This window comes from Neocloeon triangulifer, unplaced genomic scaffold (genome assembly GCF_031216515.1).
Source record: "Neocloeon triangulifer isolate White Clay Creek 2 clone unplaced genomic scaffold, ASM3121651v1 ptg000009l, whole genome shotgun sequence".
NCBI lineage: Eukaryota > Metazoa > Arthropoda > Insecta > Ephemeroptera > Baetidae > Neocloeon > Neocloeon triangulifer.
In genome coordinates this window covers 4,495,238-4,516,085 of record NW_026775551.1, presented here as the reverse complement: position 1 = coordinate 4,516,085, position 20,848 = coordinate 4,495,238, and the positions used below count along the sequence as shown (strand labels likewise).

At 32.3% G+C, this 20,848-nt stretch overlaps 2 protein-coding genes across 2 annotated transcripts in view; both read left to right on the top strand.

The window, feature by feature from the left end:
* LOC132195184 (serine protease inhibitor dipetalogastin-like) overlaps window positions 1-15,376 on the top strand; it is a 35,810-nt gene extending 20,434 nt beyond the window's left edge. The window contains exons 2-10 of the mRNA XM_059617007.1: window positions 9,642-9,776; window positions 10,547-10,697; window positions 12,609-12,770; window positions 12,860-13,003; window positions 13,082-13,258; window positions 13,892-14,053; window positions 14,108-14,230; window positions 14,340-14,516; window positions 14,876-15,376. Of these exons, the coding sequence (XP_059472990.1) occupies window positions 9,642-9,776; window positions 10,547-10,697; window positions 12,609-12,770; window positions 12,860-13,003; window positions 13,082-13,258; window positions 13,892-14,053; window positions 14,108-14,230; window positions 14,340-14,516; window positions 14,876-15,113 (1,469 nt within the window). The 3' untranslated portion in view covers window positions 15,114-15,376. The remainder of the gene's footprint in view (window positions 1-9,641; window positions 9,777-10,546; window positions 10,698-12,608; window positions 12,771-12,859; window positions 13,004-13,081; window positions 13,259-13,891; window positions 14,054-14,107; window positions 14,231-14,339; window positions 14,517-14,875) is intronic.
* Window positions 15,377-17,261: 1,885 nt separating this feature from the next.
* Window positions 17,262-20,573, top strand: LOC132195311 (four-domain proteases inhibitor-like). The gene is made up of 6 exons (XM_059617229.1): window positions 17,262-17,493; window positions 18,069-18,203; window positions 18,391-18,541; window positions 19,555-19,716; window positions 19,813-19,947; window positions 20,026-20,573. Exons 1-6 carry the CDS (start codon window positions 17,436-17,438, stop codon window positions 20,102-20,104), a joined length of 720 nt encoding a protein of 239 aa, XP_059473212.1. The 5' UTR covers window positions 17,262-17,435; the 3' UTR covers window positions 20,105-20,573.
* The last annotated feature ends 275 nt before the right edge of the window (window positions 20,574-20,848 follow it).

Genomic DNA, 20,848 nt, shown 5'->3' with positions numbered 1-20,848 from the left:
TAATAGAGGAAAATAAGATGATTTAGTTAACGCTAAAGTTTGACGCTTTTTGCGGGGTTTCTGTTGTATAAATCGTGATCAATACTACTAAATTTTGTAGATCAGGGTTTGAAATTGTGAAAAATATAGGTGCCGAAGGAGTAATTCGTTGTGGGTAGTAAATTTTCTGAATTTTTTGAGATATGGATATAATAGAGCAAAATAAGATGATTTAGTTAACGCTAAAGTTTGTCGCTTTTTGCGGGGTTTCTGTTGTATTAATCGTGATCAATACTACTAAATTTTGTAGATTAGGGTTAGAAATTGAGAAAAATATAAGTGCTGAAGGTGTAATTCAATGTGGGTGGTAAATTTTCTGAATTTTTTGAGAAATGGTTATAATAGAGCAAAATAAGATGGTTTAGTCAACGCTAAAGTTTGACGCTTTTTGCGGGGTTTCTGTTGTATTAATCGTGACCAATAATACTAAATTTTGTAGATTAGGGTTTGAAATTGAGAAAAATATAAGTGCCGAAGGAGTTATTCATTGTGGGTAGTAAATTTTCTGAATTTTTTGAGATATGGTTATAATGGAGCAAAATAAGATGATTTAGTTAACGCTTAAGTTTGACGCTTTTTGCGGGGTTTCTATTGTATAAATCGTGATCAATACAACTGAATTTTGTAGATTAGGGTTTGAAATTGTGAAAAATATAAGTGCCGAAGGAGTAATTCGTTGTGGGTAGTAAATTTTCTGAATTTTTTGAGATATGGATATAATGGAGCAAAATAAGATGATTTAGTTTACGCTAAAGTTTGACGCTTTTTGCGGGGTTTCTATTGTATAAATCGTGATCAATACAACTGAATTTTATAGATTAGGGTTTGAAATTGTGAAAAATATAAGTGTCGAAGGAGTAATTCGTTGTGGGTAGTAAATTTTCTGAATTTTTTGAGATATGGTTTTAATAGAGCAAAATAAGATGATTTAGTTTACGCTAAAGTTTGACGCTTTTTGCGGGGTTTCTGTTGTATTAATCGTGATCAATACTACTAAATTTTGTAGATTAGGGTTTAAAATTGAGAAAAATATAAGTGCTGAAGGAGTAATTCAATGTGGGTGGTAAATATTCTGAATTTTTTGAGATATGGTTTTAATAGAGCAAAATAAGATGATTTAGTCAACGCAAAAGTTTGACGCTTTTTGCGGGGTTTCTGTTGTATAAATCGTGATCAATACTACTAAATTTTGTAGATTAGGGTTTGAAATTGTGAAAATTATGAGTGCCGAAGGAGTAATTCGTTGTGGGTAGTAAATTTTCTGAATTTTTTAGATATGGTTATAATAGAGCAAAATAAGATGGTTTAGTTAACGCTAAAGTTTGACGTTTTTTGCGGGGTTTCTGTTGTATAAATCGTGATCAATACTACTAAATTTTTTAGATTAGGGTTTGAAATTGAGAATTATATGAGTGCCAAAGGAGTAATTCATTGTGGATTGTAAATTTTCTGAATTTGGTGAGATATGGTTATAATAGAGCAAAATAAGATGATTTAGTTAACGCAAATTTTGACGCTTTTTGCGGGGTTTCTGTAGTATAAATCGAGATCAATACTACTAAATTTTGTAGATTAGGGTTTGAAATTGAGAAAAATATAAGTGCTGAAGGAGTAATTCAATTTGGGTGTTAAATTTTCTGAATTTTTTGAGAAATGGTTATAATAGAGCAAAAAAAGATGGTTTAGTCAGCGCTAAAGTTTGACGCTTTTTGCGGGGTTTCTATTGTATAAATCTAGATCAATACTACTAAATTTTGTAGATTAGGGTTTGAAATTGAGAAAAATATAAGTGCTGAAGGAGTAATTCAATGTGGGTGGTAAATTTTCTGAATTTTTTGAGAAATGGTTATAATAGAGCAAAATAAGATGGTTTAATCAACGCTAAAGTTTGACGCTTTTTGCGGGGTTTCTGTAGTATATATCGTGATCAATACTACTAAATTTTGTAGATTAGGGTTTGAAATTGTGAAAAATATAAGTGCCGAAGGAGTAATTCGTTGTGGGTAGTAAATTTTCTTAATTTTTTGAGATATGGATATAATAGAGCAAAATAAGATGATTTAGTTAACGCTAAAGTTTGACGCTTTTTGCGGAATTTCTGTTGTATTAATCGTGATCAATACTACTAAATTTTGTAGATTAGGGTTAGAAATTGAGAAAAATATTAGTGCTGAAGGAGTAATTCAATGTGGGTGGTAAATTTTCTGAATTTTTTGAGAAATGGTTATAATAGAGCAAAATAAGATGGTTTAGTCAACGCTAAAGTTTGACGCTTTTTGCGGGGTTTCTGTTGTATTAATCGTGATCAATACTACTAAATTTTGTAGATTAGGGTTTGAAATTGAGAAAAATATAAGTGCCGAAGGAGTAATTCATTGTGGGTAGTAAATTTTCTGAATTTTTTGAGATATGGTTATAATGGAGCAAAATAAGATGATTTAGATAACGCTTAAGTTTGACGCTTTTTGCGGGGTTTCTATTGTATAAATCGTGATCAATACAACTGAATTTTGTAGATTAGGGTTTGAAATTGTGAAAAATATAAGTGCCGAAGGAGTAATTCGTTGTGGGTAGTAAATTTTCTGAATTGTTTGAGAAATGGTTATAATAGAGCAAAATAAGATGGTTTAGTCAACGCTAAAGTTTGACGCTTTTTGCGGGGTTTCTGTAGTATATATCGTGATCAATACTACTAAATTTTGTAGATTAGGGTTTGAAAATGTGAAAAATATAAGTGCCGAAGGAGTAATTCGTTGTGGGTAGTAAATTTTCAGAATTTTTTGAGATATGGTTATAATAGAGCAAAATAAGATGATTAAGTTAACGCTTTAGTTTGACGCTTTTTGCGGGGTTTTTGTTGTATAAATCGTGATCAATACTACTAAATTTTGTAGATTAGGGTTTGAAATTGAGAAAAATATAAGTGCCGAAGGAGTAATTCGTTGTGGGTAGTAAATTTTCTGAATTTTTTGAGATATGGTTTTAATAGAGCAAAATAAGATGATTTAGTTAACGCTTAAGTTTGACGCTTTTTGCGGGGTTTCTATTGTATAAATCGTGATCAATACAACTGAATTTTGTAGATTAGGGTTTGAAATTGTGAAAAATATAAGTGCCGAAGGAGTAATTCGTTGTGGGTAGTAAATTTTCTGAATTTTTTGAGATATGGATATAATGGAGCAAAATAAGATGATTTAGTTTACGCTAAAGTTTGACGCTTTTTGCGGGGTTTCTATTGTATAAATCGTGATCAATACAACTGAATTTTATAGATTAGGGTTTGAAATTGTGAAAAATATAAGTGTCGAAGGAGTAATTCGTTGTGGGTAGTAAATTTTCTGAATTTTTTGAGATATGGTTTTAATAGAGCAAAATAAGATGATTTAGTTTACGCTAAAGTTTGACGCTTTTTGCGGGGTTTCTGTTGTATTAATCGTGATCAATACTACTAAATTTTGTAGATTAGGGTTTAAAATTGAGAAAAATATAAGTGCTGAAGGAGTAATTCAATGTGGGTGGTAAATATTCTGAATTTTTTGAGATATGGTTTTAATAGAGCAAAATAAGATGATTTAGTCAACGCAAAAGTTTGACGCTTTTTGCGGGGTTTCTGTTGTATAAATCGTGATCAATACTACTAAATTTTGTAGATTAGGGTTTGAAATTGTGAAAATTATGAGTGCCGAAGGAGTAATTCGTTGTGGGTAGTAAATTTTCTGAATTTTTTAGATATGGTTATAATAGAGCAAAATAAGATGGTTTAGTTAACGCTAAAGTTTGACGTTTTTTGCGGGGTTTCTGTTGTATAAATCGTGATCAATACTACTAAATTTTTTAGATTAGGGTTTGAAATTGAGAATTATATGAGTGCCAAAGGAGTAATTCATTGTGGATTGTAAATTTTCTGAATTTGGTGAGATATGGTTATAATAGAGCAAAATAAGATGATTTAGTTAACGCAAATTTTGACGCTTTTTGCGGGGTTTCTGTAGTATAAATCGAGATCAATACTACTAAATTTTGTAGATTAGGGTTTGAAATTGAGAAAAATATAAGTGCTGAAGGAGTAATTCAATTTGGGTGTTAAATTTTCTGAATTTTTTGAGAAATGGTTATAATAGAGCAAAAAAAGATGGTTTAGTCAGCGCTAAAGTTTGACGCTTTTTGCGGGGTTTCTATTGTATAAATCTAGATCAATTCTACTAAATTTTGTAGATTAGGGTTTGAAATTGAGAAAAATATAAGTGCTGAAGGAGTAATTCAATGTGGGTGGTAAATTTTCTGAATTTTTTGAGAAATGGTTATAATAGAGCAAAATAAGATGGTTTAATCAACGCTAAAGTTTGACGCTTTTTGCGGGGTTTCTGTAGTATATATCGTGATCAATACTACTAAATTTTGTAGATTAGGGTTTGAAATTGTGAAAAATATAAGTGCCGAAGGAGTAATTCGTTGTGGGTAGTAAATTTTCTGAATTTTTTGAGATATGGATATAATAGAGCAAAATAAGATGATTTAGTTAACGCTAAAGTTTGACGCTTTTTGCGGAATTTCTGTTGTATTAATCGTGATCAATACTACTAAATTTTGTAGATTAGGGTTAGAAATTGAGAAAAATATTAGTGCTGAAGGAGTAATTCAATGTGGGTGGTAAATTTTCTGAATTTTTTGAGAAATGGTTATAATAGAGCAAAATAAGATGGTTTAGTCAACGCTAAAGTTTGACGCTTTTTGCGGGGTTTCTGTTGTATTAATCGTGATCAATACTACTAAATTTTGTAGATTAGGGTTTGAAATTGAGAAAAATATAAGTGCCGAAGGAGTAATTCATTGTGGGTAGTAAATTTTCTGAATTTTTTGAGATATGGTTATAATGGAGCAAAATAAGATGATTTAGATAACGCTTAAGTTTGACGCTTTTTGCGGGGTTTCTATTGTATAAATCGTGATCAATACAACTGAATTTTGTAGATTAGGGTTTGAAATTGTGAAAAATATAAGTGCCGAAGGAGTAATTCGTTGTGGGTAGTAAATTTTCTGAATTGTTTGAGAAATGGTTATAATAGAGCAAAATAAGATGGTTTAGTCAACGCTAAAGTTTGACGCTTTTTGCGGGGTTTCTGTAGTATATATCGTGATCAATACTACTAAATTTTGTAGATTAGGGTTTGAAAATGTGAAAAATATAAGTGCCGAAGGAGTAATTCGTTGTGGGTAGTAAATTTTCAGAATTTTTTGAGATATGGTTATAATAGAGCAAAATAAGATGATTAAGTTAACGCTTTAGTTTGACGCTTTTTGCGGGGTTTCTGTTGTATAAATCGTGATCAATACTACTAAATTTTGTAGATTAGGGTTTGAAATTGAGAAAAATATAAGTGCCGAAGGAGTAATTCGTTGTGGGTAGTAAATTTTCTGAATTTTTTGAGATATGGTTATTATAGAGCAAAATAAGATGATTTAGTTAACGCTTTAGTTTGACGCTTTTTGCGGGGTTTCTGTTGTATAAATCGTGATCAATACTACTAAATTTTGTAGATTAGTGTTTTTAATTGAGAATTATATGAGTGCCAAAGGAGTAATTCATTGTGGATAGTAAATTTTCTAATTTTGGTGAGATATGGTTATAATAGAGGAAAATAAGATGATTTAGTTAACGCTAAAGTTTGACGCTTTTTGCGGGGTTTCTGTTGTATAAATCGTGATCAATACTACTAAATTTTGTAGATTAGGGTTTGAAATTGAGAAAAATATAAGTGCTGAAGGAGTAATTCAATTTGGGTGTTAAATTTTCTGAATTTTTTGAGAAATGGTTATAATAGAGCAAAAAAATATGGTTTAGTCAGCGCTAAAGTTTGACGCTTTTTGCGGGGTTTCTATTGTATAAATCTAGATCAATACTACTAAATTTTGTAGATTAGGGTTTGAAATTGAGAAAAATATAAGTGCTGAAGGATTAATTCAATGTGGGTGGTAAATTTTCTGAATTTTTTGAGAAATGGTTATAATAGAGCAAAATAAGATGGTTTAATCAACGCTAAAGTTTGACGCTTTTTGCGGGGTTTCTGTAGTATATATCGTGATCAATACTACTAAATTTTGTAGATTAGGGTTTGAAATTGTGAAAAATATAAGTGCCGAAGGAGTAATTCGTTGTGGGTAGTAAATTTTCTGAATTTTTTGAGATATGGATATAATAGAGCAAAATAAGATGATTTAGTTAACGCTAAAGTTTGACGCTTTTTGCGGGGTTTCTATTGTATAAATCGAGATCAATACTACTAAATTTTGTAGATTAGGGTTTGAAATTGAGAAAAATATAAGTGCTGAAGGAGTAATTCAATGTGGGTGGTAAATTTTCTGAATTATTTGAGAAATGGTTATAATAGAGCAAAATAAGATGGTTTAGTAAACGCTAAAGTTTGACGCTTTTTGCGGGGTTTCTGTTGTATTAATCGTGATCAATACTACTAAATTTTGTAGATTAGGGTTTGAAATTGAGAAAAATATAAGTGCCGAAGGAGTAATTCATTGTGGGTAGTAAATTTTCTGAATTTTTTGAGATATGGTTATAATGGAGCAAAATAAGATGATTTAGTTAACGCTTCAGTTTGACGCTTTTTGCGGGGTTTCTATTGTATAAATCGTGATCAATACAACTGAATTTTGTAGATTAGGGTTTGAAATTGTGAAAATTATAAGTGCCGAAGGAGTAATTCGTTGTGGGTAGTAAATTTTCTGAATTTTTTGAGATATGGTTATAATAGAGCAAAATAAGATGGTTTAGTTAACGCTAAAGTTTGACGTTTTTTGCGGGGTTTCTGTTGTATAAATCGTGATCAATACTACTAAATTTTGTAGATTAGGGTTTGAAATTGAGAATTATATGAGTGCCAAAGGAGTAATTCATTGTGGATAGTAAATTTTCTGAATTTGGTGAGATATGGTTATAATAGAGCAAAATAAGATGATTTAGTTAACGCTAAAGTTTGACGTTTTTTGCGGGGTTTCTGTTGTATAAATCGTGATCAATACTACTAAATTTTGTAGATTAGGGTTTGAAATTGTGAAAAATATAATTGCCGAAGGAGTAATTCGTTGTGGGTAGTAAATTTTCTGAATTTTTTGAGATATGGATATAATAGAGCAAAATAAGATGGTTTAGTGAACGCTAAAGTTTGACGCTTTTTGCGGGGTTTCTGTTGTATAAATCGTGATCAATACTACTAAATTTTGTAGATTAGGGTTTGAAATTGTGAAAAATATGAGTGCCGAAGGAGTAATTCGTTGTGGGTAGTAAATTTTCTGAATTTTTTGAGATATGGTTATAATAGAGCAAAATAAGATGATTTAGTTAACGCTTAAGTTTGACGCTTTTTGCGGGGTTTCTGTTGTTTAAATCGTGATCAATACTACTAAATCTTTTAGATTAGGGTTTGAAATTGTGAAAAATATAAGTAAGAAGATATGTAAGAAGATTAAACCACCAATAAATTTATTATTGAATATATGGATGATGTATTTGGGCAGAGAATACCCGGTGATACATAAATAAAGACAATTTGTAACTTAAGTTTATCAAAATATAACATTGTGATAAGAAGAAAAACCTGCAAGTCAACCGAGGCTCACTGCGGCGGATGGAGTCTTTTTTATCTCGGAAATTTAAGCAAAATTCTTGCTAGTGTTGGTGCCATTTTGCCTAAAAATTCCTCTCTTTTTAAATAATTGTTTTCAACGATTGAATATAAACAATTTGATGCAAAAATTTGGACAAATTAACAAAAGTAATAATAAAAACATTAATAAATATTGTCCTTTGATCAAAATGCTTTTTTAATGTTTGTGATGACCTCGTTTCATTAAAATAAAAATAATAATAATAAATTGCTCAGCTAGCCATTGTTTCATTTTAACTGCATTATTATATGAGAAAATTTTCATTCATGAATTAGAATCGTTGTATATCATTCATGGCCAAGCAAAATATGTTAAACAATTCAGTTTTCCAGATCACTGCCCTGGTGAACAACATTCAAATACTTCTTGTTTCTTAATCTGGTCATCTTGCGATTAGATGCATTCCTTGGAACAAAACGAGAGAGATAAAACGGCGTTTGAGCAATGCAAAGGTTCCACTCGAGTTCAATTTGAATTAAAAACGCCAACAATGGTGTGCACAAGCGGTCACAAGCACAAGAAGAAGTGAAGCAACGTCCGTCCATTAATCTCAGACACACAGCGGCCCATTTGCATATTCATCTCTTCTCGGAATTATTTATTGTCGACCGGCCGGCTTGGAGAAAATTTATTTATGCTACAACAAGCGACCTAATACGTACTGCAGAAAATGTATATCTCTCGGCGGCTGGAGTGTGGATTTCTTGAATTTCCACCCAGACTCGTTATCCGCTCGGCATCAAGGAACTCCAGCTGAGCGTTTTTTTTTTATTCATCTCTATGGCACCGCGCGGAGTTCATTTCTCTTTATTTCTTTATTTTATTATTATTCTGCGCGATTCAAGGAAGTGCAATTCAAGTTCAGGACCAAATACAGATTCCAATTACGTATTGTTCGCCGGGTAGTCTTGGGAATTTAATTCTTCTGCTCACATTCGAAAGGGAGAGTTGTTGATCGAGATCAATTTATTTAGATGTCGGAGCTCGGAGAAGAAAAGTAATAACTGTGTTCGAGGCTGCTGTTAGAGAAACGTAATTATTACTTTTTGCTCTTTAATATGTACGTATCAGCGAGAAGAAGACAATTTAATCGCCACAATTAATAGAGCAGTTCTCGCAGCAACCACACGGTCTTGATAAAAATAGCTTGAAAATTGATGATATACTCAAGTGGTTAACGGTTCATGAAATTTTAGCACTATAAATATTTATTTTCTGTTCAACATCAAGTCTCCAGTCAAATATAATTTTCATGCCTTATATGAATTATAAATAAAATAATTTAAATGGAAAAATATTATTATAATAATAATAATAATGTTATATAATAAAGTCATGATATGAAAATAATTGTATAATTGTCATACAAAGCTTCACCAGTAAGAGACAAATCACATATAATTTACAAATATTATTCTAAATAGCTTAGAAGTTTGTATGATTTTTTAATATATTAATAAAAAAATGAATTTTACATACTATTATACTTAAAAATAATTATAACCATAGTTTAATAAACTTATCAAAAATGTTATTTTTATAAAAAAAACCCATAAAGTTAATAAATATATGTAAAATAAATTATGTTTATAATTTGAATAAAATTAAAAAAAATTTTATATTTTCAATAAATTTGTTACTTTTGCCGAGATGTAATAAAATTAATAATTAAAAGAATAAATTTTATATCAGCACATTGCAAAAATTGTTAAAAGATTCGATGCATACAAATTTAAAACCTGTATCTAAGATGATTTAAAGATGCATATTGTATTTTTTTTTTAGATAAAACATGTGTATCTTTAATGTGAAATAATTTAAAAAGTACAAGCAATTACAAAGTTTTTGTGCATAGTAAATAGTTGAAGTCAATTGTAAATATATTTTTAGAAAATTAAAATACAATTTCTTTTTTGTTTCAGCTTTGCTGGTTGCCGGCGTGAAGAAAGACTCAAACTGTCCACGGATATGTCCACCCGGCGGCGACCCGGTGTGCGGCTCGGACGACATCATCTACCCGAGCGACTGCGAGATGAGAAAGAAGACCTGCAATAAAGGTGGGTACAGAGAGAGCTGCAATGATGCGCTTCATAACTCAATCGCCAAAGCTGCGTCCAGAAAAATGTACCGTTCACATCCAGTCTCATTTCAACTTTCAACGCATTAGTCATAGCAACGAGTTATAAATTACTGTATTCTATAATCTCATATTATCGGTGTTTGCACGAGAAAAAGGAAAGAAACAAATAGAAAATAAACAATCGGGCGCGCTTCATTGATAATAATAAGCCGATGCGGTGTGGATTCAGTTATCAGGGCGGAACAGATTGTCTGGACCAGCTCTAGAGACCATAATTGAAAATGATGAGAAAATGCAGAAAATGAATAACTTCTTATTCTGATCCAGTTCATCAAGCGAAAAAAAAGGATAAGGAAATAATCTATGGTCAGATTTTTTTTACCAAATCATTGTTGAAATTAAATTAAATTAATATTTTGAATTAAATTAATTATAACAAGTAAAGGTTGTAATACGACGGAAACATTACATGACGTAATGTCACTTATGACACAATAAAAAAAAGGAATAATAATTATGAATGAATTTTTTACAATTAAACAAGAATATTGTAACATTCCCTTCAACCCTATCATTACAAAGTACTTTAAGAAAATTATGCAATTAAATGCTCCACCACTATTCTCATCAATGAGTTGAAATAAGGAAAACAATGCAATCTCTATAATATCATTAATTTTTTGCATTGTATGCATTAGTCTTGTTATTTTTTTAATGATATCAAAACATGCACGTGCTTGATTTTAGGAGTGCGTGTTTCTCGGCAGTCAGAGCAAATGTGCCAAAGATCGCAGGGCTCCAACTGCACGCACCGGTGCAACAAGGATTCTGACCCTGTTTGCGGCACGGACGGAAAAACCTATCTGAACAAGTGCTTCATGAAGATGGAAAATTGCAAGTAAGTTTGTTGCTCAATTACTTATTTGCAAAAACCTGATTTTTTTTTTTAATTTTTAATAAATTTCAAGAATGAACCAGAATGAACTTTGGTTATGGGTGAATTTGTAATGATGTAGTAAAAAATAGGTATCAGATGATCACTTTGTTTATTCATTTTGCTGTTTTTATTATAAATTTAAATTTTTTTCAACGCAGATAGAATACCATAACTTTATTATTAAATGCTAAAAAAATTCATCTAATCAAGGAAGTTCGCACAAGAAGAAATGGTCGTACAAGTCAGATCCCGATTCTTGGTCACTGCACCGGGTATCAAACCAACCGGTGGAGTTTGTGGATTCGTCAAATTCAATTGTGACACAGTGACTATCAATGCCTAAATCGTCTGGCTGATCAGCTGCCCAGTTTGTGTAGTTAAAAGGCTGGTCGTTTGTAGCCCAGTAAAAGTTTCCCTCGGAACCCAAGTCAGTTCCGGCAAGCCACAAAGAGTTCAAAGTTAGGTTTCCTAAAAGAATTGCAGTGCTTTTAAACATTTTTTCAAATTAAAATACTATTTACTCATTATTTCTGCCACTTCTGCATTTTTTTCTTCACTGTCCACGGTTGCAAGTCTCATATTGCCTAGCCTGGTGCAATTTGTCATTGCCATGTACCAGTTTGCCTTTAGATTTATTTAAAGGATAAATAATCATAATTTCAGAAATAACTGCTTTTATTTCACTAGATTAAATCAATTAATTTAATTCTGATGATAACTTACTTTCAACGAGCTTACAAAGTAGTTGGTTTTGACCGTCGGGTGCAGTTCTTGAATTAAAAAAGTTGTGAACGATAATTAATTATTTCCATGTATTCGAAATAAAATCTGCAAACCTATGAATCCATGACTTGCACAAAAAGTGGAAAGTAGCACAGTTAATAAAATTTTATCCATATTAAATTTTCAATATAATCTTAGATGAGCTTCAGAACTAACTAACTAATAATTATTTTTGTTGGCACCTTATAAATCTTTTGGCGTCTTGTAGAGGGGATTTGATGATCAATTAATCTTCCTAGAGAGATCAAATTGTCAAAATATATCTTTGCCATAGCAGCAATCCTTATCAATATTATTTTTTAAGTCGTGTCCAACGCTATTTATATGATCTCATTTACAAATTTTATCTAAATAAATGAAATAATCTGTTATCACCAACCACAAAATCAAACAATCATTTCTAGTCAGGCGTGAACGGTTTTGAACGATTTGATCAGGCGTGCTAATCAGCACGAGAGGATATATACGCGAAAAACAACACGCTTTGTAAGCGCCAAAGCACCCAAGGATCGCCCTGTTGCTCCTTTCGATATGCAAGCCTTGTCTTGGTCGTGATAAATGTTCAATTGTTCTAACGTAACGGTTAATCTTGGGTGTCTCGTTTTGGTCACATTTCAATATATAATATAGTTGATATGATATCAAATAAAATAGAATAAATCATTTTCATAAATTCATTTGGCCAAAATCACTAAAATTTTTATTTAATGTATTTTTTTTTTTATAAATTTATAACATTATTTTACAATAATTATTTTATCATTTTAACAATATATAATAAAAAAATTAAATCTAGTTTTGTATTAATATAATGTAAGTCAATAAAAATATCAAAATAATGATTAAATTAAACTATTTTATGATGTCCAAATACTTTAGCGCTAGGATAAGTGCCATATTGAACTAATTTAATTTTACTCTGAATTTCGTTTAAAAACTTCTGAAACATAAAATATAAAATAAAAATAGTAAAATCATAGTAATCATAACAGAACATCTATTAATTGTCTAGGAAAAATTTTTTCACTAAATTTTTAATCAACGCAAATTCATTACGTTCTCAGTAATTAAAAATTTTCATGTTTTTAGAACTGGTGCCGAGTTGTCGCACTTGGGTCCGTGCAGCAACATCACAGCCCACAGAGAAAACTGTCCGGTGGACTGCGACTCGGCGCCTAACGACGGCCCCATCTGCGGCTCAGACGGCAACGTGTACCCGAACACCTGCACCATGAAGCTGCTGACCTGCAGGCAAGTGTTGAATTTTATTTCAATCCTCAACCGAGAATGAAACAAGAGAGGAAATTGTAAGTGTGTATAATTAATATTCGCTGTCGCAGACAAGGTGTGGTGCGCACGGACAAGAAGCACTGCAAGACCACGAGGCACTGCAAGGAGGCCTGTTGGCGCGTGTCCAAGCCCGTGTGCGGCTCCGACGGCGTCATCTACCCCAACTCGTGCAAGATGCGCTCCAAGAACTGCGGGTCAGTATCAATTTTTCGATCGCGATTAAAACTGGTTTTATTTCGAACATAATTCAATTTATTTATTGCCCCCTTCAGAAAGCACATTTTCGAGATCCCAATGAGGTACTGCAAGAGTCTGACGCAGGAAAGGAACGCACTGGCCGCGGTGGTCGACTGCCCCAACAACTGTGATGGAGAGGCTGTTGAGAGGGTCTGCGGCTCCGACGGCAATGTTTATGATAACGAGTGCGAGATGAAATTCCTCACTTGCGGGTTAGTAAATTTTTTAATTTAATTAAAACCAATAAAAATAAAGATTTGTGGTCAAATTTTTATTTAAAATTTATGATTGGAAAAGAAATGAAAATTAAGCATAATAAATAATATCATTTTGATTTGTTTCCCCAAAGCATTTTAAGAAAATTTATTGAAATATCTTTTAAAATTTTAAGTAGTTTTTTATATATAATTATGATAGGCAAAGAATACCTTGTGGAAAACTAATTATAGCAATTTAATAAACGATATTAGTTATTAATTTAATTAAAGCTTAAATTTGACAAGTTATTGTATACTATATATTATGTTAATACTTTCCAAGTAATTTAAATAAATTATTTAAGGAAAAATTATAATATTAATAATTTATTTTTATAAATTTTCAAATTTTAATTTATAATTTTCATATTTTAATCTATTAGGGAAAAGAGTTTTTCAGCAATTAAGCACTTAACTATTTATCAACAAATAAAGTATTTATACATTGAACTAAACTAAAATCAATGAGAAATGTAAGTAAATTATAATGCTAATTTACTCACTTGACTGTAAATCTACTTCCATTCAATTCACTCTTCTTAATACTATTTGGAATCAGAAAAAATATGATACTATCATCTTTTCCAGTTTGCAGTCAAAGAGGAAAGTTACCAAGGTCGATTTTGAAAAGTGCCGAAAGAAGTTCACCAATTGCAACCTGCTGCAGTGCAACAATGAGGAAGATTTTGTTTGCGGCAGTGATGCCAAAAACTACCGCAACCCTTGCCACCTCCAGATTGCTACCTGCCTGTAGGTGTTTGATTGCTTTTAAATCCGTAAAATTGATGAAAACTGTATTCTCAGGAAGGGAATCCAGATGGCCCACTTGGGCAATTGCACGTCTCTAACACAAGAGGATGACTGCCCTGTCTCCTGTGACCACGAAGACTCAAAAATGGCCTGCGGATCGGATGGAAATGTCTATAGGTAATTTTTAAATCAAAGAGTTCATTTAAATTATTATTAAATTCAATATAATATTTGCAATTAATAATTGCTTCTTATGCAAATTATTTTCATAAAAAATTCTTGCAAGGTCGCGCTGTGAGATGAAGCTGCACACGTGCGGCCAGCGAGTTGTGGCCGTCCCTGAGCACCACTGCAAGACCACCAGTCACTGCAACCAGGACTGCGGGGACCAGAGAGAGTTTGTTTGCGGATCAGACAACAAGTTCTATAGAAGCGAGTGCGAAATGCGCAAGAAAAACTGCGGGTTGGTGGAAAATTTTAAAAATCATAATTGTAATTTTAAATTTATTATGGTTGAAATTGAATTTTGAAGTTAGCTTTTTTCTGTTGAGATTTATTTCACTTTCTGCTGGTGTTTAAAAAAAAAAAAACAATATCCTGAGCTGCTTTTGTGAAAACAAAAAAAAGTGTAAAAATGCTTCTCATTCTACTCACCAAGAGAAAGTTAGAATTAAATTTAACATTTAACCTTCATGAATTCCACCTTGATTATATATATTCTTTAATAAAAATAATAGATAGAAATAAGAAAGGGTATAACAAGTAAATGAAAAATGAATATTAATTTGTAATTATTAATTATTGATTTTCTTCTTTTTGCAGAAAACACGTTTATGTTGTGCCAATCAAGAGGTGCTTGGCCGGTTTCCAGTTCATGGGCTGTCAGAAGATTTGCCCCACGCTTTATGACCCTGTGTGCGGCACAGACAACAAGACTTACTCCAACGAGTGCTTCCTGGATATTGAAAACTGCCGCTCGAGATCGCTCGTGTCCAAGCAGCACGTTGGAAAGTGTGGACAGCCTGAAAAGAGCGCGGTCAAAAACTTCTACAGACCATGAGCGAGATGAAAATATTATTTATTTGACTCGGACGACAGCATTTTAAACAATGTTATTTAGTAGAATTTCTGACATTAAACTCGAGACAAAAACATGACGCGGTCGATCATTGCCATGCGAGATGAACACGAAACAGAAGTAATTTATTTTTAACAATGTGTATTTATATAAAATGTATGATTTAGTTGATAAGAAACACAAACTGTGACAGAAGAGAGAAATTTATTAGTATTTCTTAAAAGTTTCAATAAACAAATTTTTAAAAATCAGCATTTTTTTCTTTTAACTTCCTCTTCATTAAACTTGAAACAAGGCTACGAAGCCTACGAATATATCTTAATTAATTATTTTACTAATTATTTTTCTAAAAAAGCAATAAAGGAACAAAATATGTGAAACATACATCGAAAGTGGTTCATGTGGCTGATGTTATTGATTTATTCTCTAATAATTTGCAGTGAAAAGCAAACAAGCTGAAAATTTTCCTTTTATTCCTGCAAACGTAAAAAAATCTTGTAATTTACCGACATTTTAAAAGACCAATTATAGATACACAATAGATCGCGCCAGATGAATTACAAGTTTGACTTTTTGATGCAGCCGTTCTCCGCTGGGTCGTTTTTGGTGTGCTTGCTGGTGCTCAGTGTCTGTTCTGAAGCTCCTCCCTTGGCGAACGGTGGAACCCGCAGCAATGGAGCTGGTTGAGCGCGAAGAGCAAAATAAAACATTTGATTTGAGTTAAATTTATTCAAATCATAGAAGCCGTTTTCAACAGGGTTTCTGCTTTCAAAATATATGAAAAGGAATGCCAATATTAGCGCAATCCAACATTTAATTCGACAACTTGAACAAATTTATTTGAAAATCACAGTTTTATTTTAGTCAGAACATGAACTTTATATTTTTTATAATGTCAAAATGATATATGTATTTTGCCCCGATAATGCCTGGAGATTAATGGAAACCAAAAATATGATTATTCTAATTAATTTATATTAAAATTAATTTTATAATTTATTATTTGTATTAATATTATTATGATATTTAAATGATTCATTAGGAATAGTGATACCATCTTTAAAATTTCCGCAAGTAGGGTTGCTTAATTGCTTAACAAGCTGATTTTTAGTATGAATGGAGTTAATTTATTTAATTAATAATTATGTCGTCAGCCAGCTATTATTATTATTATTATTATTATTATTAATATTATTATTATTATTATTGATCTTTTTGACTTTATGAAGCGTCGTCACGATGTAGTGACTCATTGCAACGCGCCCCATTTGCAACATTGTACAAAACAAATAGAAATTAAGATTAAAAAACAACAAAAATATTACAATTAGTTTACGAATTAGGTAAATATTTTGATTTGGCGCCCTCGACTGCCTTTGTGTGCGTAAAAAGCAGCCAGTCGAACGCTTCATCGAATTAAACACACGCACAGCTCCCACGCCCGCCACGTCTGACCGCAAAAACAAACCTACAATCGCTTTACCACTAGTACTCGATCGATTCGTAAAATCGATGCTAGGACGCTAAACATTTTTTATTGTTTTTTTTTTCACTTAAATTCGGCGGTTATTTCAGCACTTTCAATACAAAGCTACTTTATTATTAGCTCTTACAATTATTATATTTAAAAACTTATTACATTTTAAAATTAAAGTGACAGCTCTGTTGTAACGTTATGGGAAATTTATTAGAGCTGTGGCTGCTCTATTATTTGTTGGAAGCATGTAAATTTGTGAAAAAGTTCCCACGCTATTTTGTGCGCACGGAGCAGCTGCACGGCAATGCGACGCTTGACGGAGAGATATTTTTGTCCAAAATCAAGGTTTTATTTATCTCTTTGAAAAACTTTGAATTTATGATCGATGTATCTCGATATGGGCAGCAAATGCCTCTGTGATATATCAATAAATATCATTTGCAACTAAACAAAAAATAAATAACTTTAAAAAATATATGTTGCAGTTAAAAAATAAAATAATTTTAAAATATTATTTTATACGTATAATAACAGAGTTGGTTAGCAGGATGCTGTTGTGCGCGCTGGAAAAATTATTATCGCAGGTTGCCATCGCAGATTGCCAGCGTCGATTTGATTTTCCGCTCAGTGCTTGAGCAATCGGAACTCGCGGAAAACACTCCACCGTGGTGGGCTATAACCCGGCGTCTGGTCGAGGATGGCTCAGTGCCTTTCAGTGCCGCGACTGAGACGAACCTTCTCCTCTCTTTCGTCCTCCAGCAGCACCCGACCGACGACCCGACGCTGAATCAGTTGCGAAAAACCCAAAAGGGACTTCTTACGCAAACATGCACCGTCTGGTGGTCGCGTTTTCGGCGGCGACCCTGCTCGTCCTCATCATTTCTCGTGCGTACAACATAATTTCCATTTTTCCTCCTTCATTTTTATCATCATGTAACTAGTCTTCTATATGCAACGAGATTCGCCTGCTTTAAATTTTTGATACTAAATTTAACTCAAATATATCAATAATTGTCAATTACGTAAAAAAAAAATTAAATTTATTATAAAACAAAACTCAATCAATAATTCTAAAAAAAAAAAAAAAAATACAAATATTTAAAAAAAATATATTGTTTTTATAAAACAATTAAATTTTTTTTAAAAAAAATTTAAATTAATTATATTTTAATGATTAAAGTGCTTATAAAATAATAAATTTAAAAATATAATAAATTTAATTCCAAGCTGTTAAACACCAAAAATTAGTAACGTTTCAAACATTCAAATTTGAAATTGGAACATAAATAATTAAAGAATATTAATTGTTTTTTCTCTTCTCAATTTTAAAAATAAGAATTTTTAATGTAAAATAATTCAAAAATTACATAAAAGAGAAATGGACAATGTTTGTACATAGTCGATAGACAAAGTCATTCTCAAATATTAGAAATATTGAAAAATTTTGTTTGTGTTCGCAGCTTCGCTGGTTGCCGGCGTGAATGAAGACTCAAACTGTCCACAGATATGTCCACCCGGCGGCGACCCGGTGTGTGGCTCGGACGACATCATCTACCCGAGCGACTGCGAGATGAGAAAGAAGACCTGCAATAAAGGTTGGTACAGTGAGAGCTGCAAATGCTGCAATGATGTGCTTCATAACTCAATCGCCAAAGCTGCGTCCAGAAAAATTACCATTCACATCCAATGCAATAAAATCACTATATCATTTATTTATTGCATTATTTGCATTAGTCTTGATATTATTTAATGTTATCAAAACATGCACGTGCTTGATTTTAGGAGTGCGTGTTTCTCAGCTGTCAGAGTATTTGTGCCAAAGATCGCAGGGCTCCAACTGCACGCACCAGTGCAACGAAGATTCTGACCCTGTTTGCGGCACGGACGGAAAAACCTATCTGAACAAGTGCTTCATGAAGATGGAAACTTGCAAGTAAGTCTGTTGCTTAATTATTTATTTGCGAGTCCTGTAATTTTTTACTTTTATTTCCAATAATAAAAAAAAAATTGAATTATTGAACATAAACTTTCGGAAGTTGGAGAATTGGTTATGATATAGTAAAAATTGGGTGACTTCTTCATTTATTTTTTACTAGAAATTTAATTTTTATTTTCAACGCATGAATGATCAAAAATTCATTTCATCAAGTTCGCACAAGAAAAAATGATCGTTCTAGAAAGCCACAAAGTGTTTAAAGTTTGGTTTCCTGACAGAATCTCAGTGTTCTTAAACCCTTTTCAAATGTAAATATCAGCAAGATATTATTTGCTCGACAATTCTGTCACTTATGCATTTTTTTTTCTTCACTGTCAACGGTTGCAAGTCTCATATTGCCATAGTTGGGCAGAGCGCGCTCTCCGCTCTATCGCACTATTTTCACAATCGTGAGCGAGAGCGCAGAGCGCGAGCGCATTGATTGCTGAGCGCAGCGCTCATTTGCGCTCAAAACAATATTAAAAATTCCCACATTTGATCAAAAATCCTAGCCAAAAACAGTGTTTTTATATCAAACTCTTTGAAATTTGGGAAATTTCAATTCAACTTAATCATTTCTGATGGGTTTTTCATGAAAAAATTTGTTTAATATGTCGGAATTTTTTTAAAGGAAAAATACTTTTGAGCGCAAATCGTGAGCGCTAGACTTTTTAAAAATTTGAGCGCAAATTTGTTGAGATTGCCTAGCCTGGTGCAATTTGTCATTGCCATGTCGGAGAAGCGTCGAAAATCAGACTTTGAATAATTTACGTGCATCTTTTTAGTGTGTTTTATGTAACATGTATGTATATGTACGCCGTTGGTGCTCAATAAATATTTCATTCAAAGTGACCATATAATAATAGAAACACTTACTAAGGTCAAGTTAAGCAAATAATTAAATAACAAAATTTTTTCCCAACGCTATTACGTTCTCATAGCAATTTAAAGAAATTTTTGCACGTTTTTAGAACTGGTGCTATATTGTCGCACTTGGGTCCGTGCAGCAACATCACAGCCCACAGTGAAAACTGTCCGGCGAGCTGCAGCGTGGCGCCTAACGACGGCCCCATCTGCGGCTCAGACGGCAACGTGTACCCGAACACCTGCATCATGAAGATGCGGACCTGCAGGCAAGAGTTGAATTTTTTTTCTATTCTCAGTCGAGAATGAAACAAGAGAGGAAATTTTAAGTGTGTATAATTAATAATTAATATTCGCTGTCGCAGACAAGGTGTGGTGAGCATGGAAAAGTCGAACTGCAAGACCTGCAAGGAGGCCTGTTGGCGCGTGACCAAGCCCGTGTGCGGCTCCGACGGCGTCATCTACCCCAACTCGTGCAAGATGCGCTCCCAAAACTGCGGGTCAGTATCAATTTTTCGATTGCGATTAAAACTTGTTTTATTTCGAACATAATTCAATTTATTCATTGCCCCCTTCAGAAAGAACATTATCGAGATCCCGATGAGGTACTGCATGAGTGTGACACAGAACTTCTCGCAAATTATTCCATCTCTCTAAGATAATCATTTTTTATGTTTATTATTATTCATAATTATTTGTGATCCAAAAAGGAAAATTTACAGTGCAAATATCAAATAAAATTATAATTCATTATCGTGCAATAATTTTATTGAATTTTATAAAGAAATCTACGTCAGAAATATCATTTGCTGTCACTTTAATTAAATGTTAAAAGCATTATATTTATTGGCATCAAACTTTTGCAATCATTAGAATTAAAACCATCTAATGTCACTGCAGAATAAGAATAAGCCAATTTAAATTGACAAACAAAACCTTAAAATATGAAGAAATTGAAATAAAACAATATGGAAGTAAAAAAAAACGCAATAACAAATGTGTATTATTTATATAATGTATACTTGTTTTGTACTATGTTGCAAATGGGACGCGTCGCAATGAGTAATTACATCGTGGTGACGCCTCATACGTCAATAAAGATCAATAATAATAATTATATAATAATATGATTTAATTGATAAGAGCAACTTTGAAAGGATAGAGAACTTTATTAGGATTTCTTAGAAGTTTCAATAAAAATTTTTTTAATAATCGGCATTTCTCTTTTAACCATTTGATCAATTAACTCTAAATAGGGTTTATTATATTTCTTCATTTGAAAGACGAAAGACCGCAATTCTACATACAAAATAGATCGCGCCAGATGAATTACAAGTTTTTTTTGGTGCAGCCGTACTCCGCTGGATCGTTTTTGGTGTGCTTGCAGGTGCTCAGTGTCTG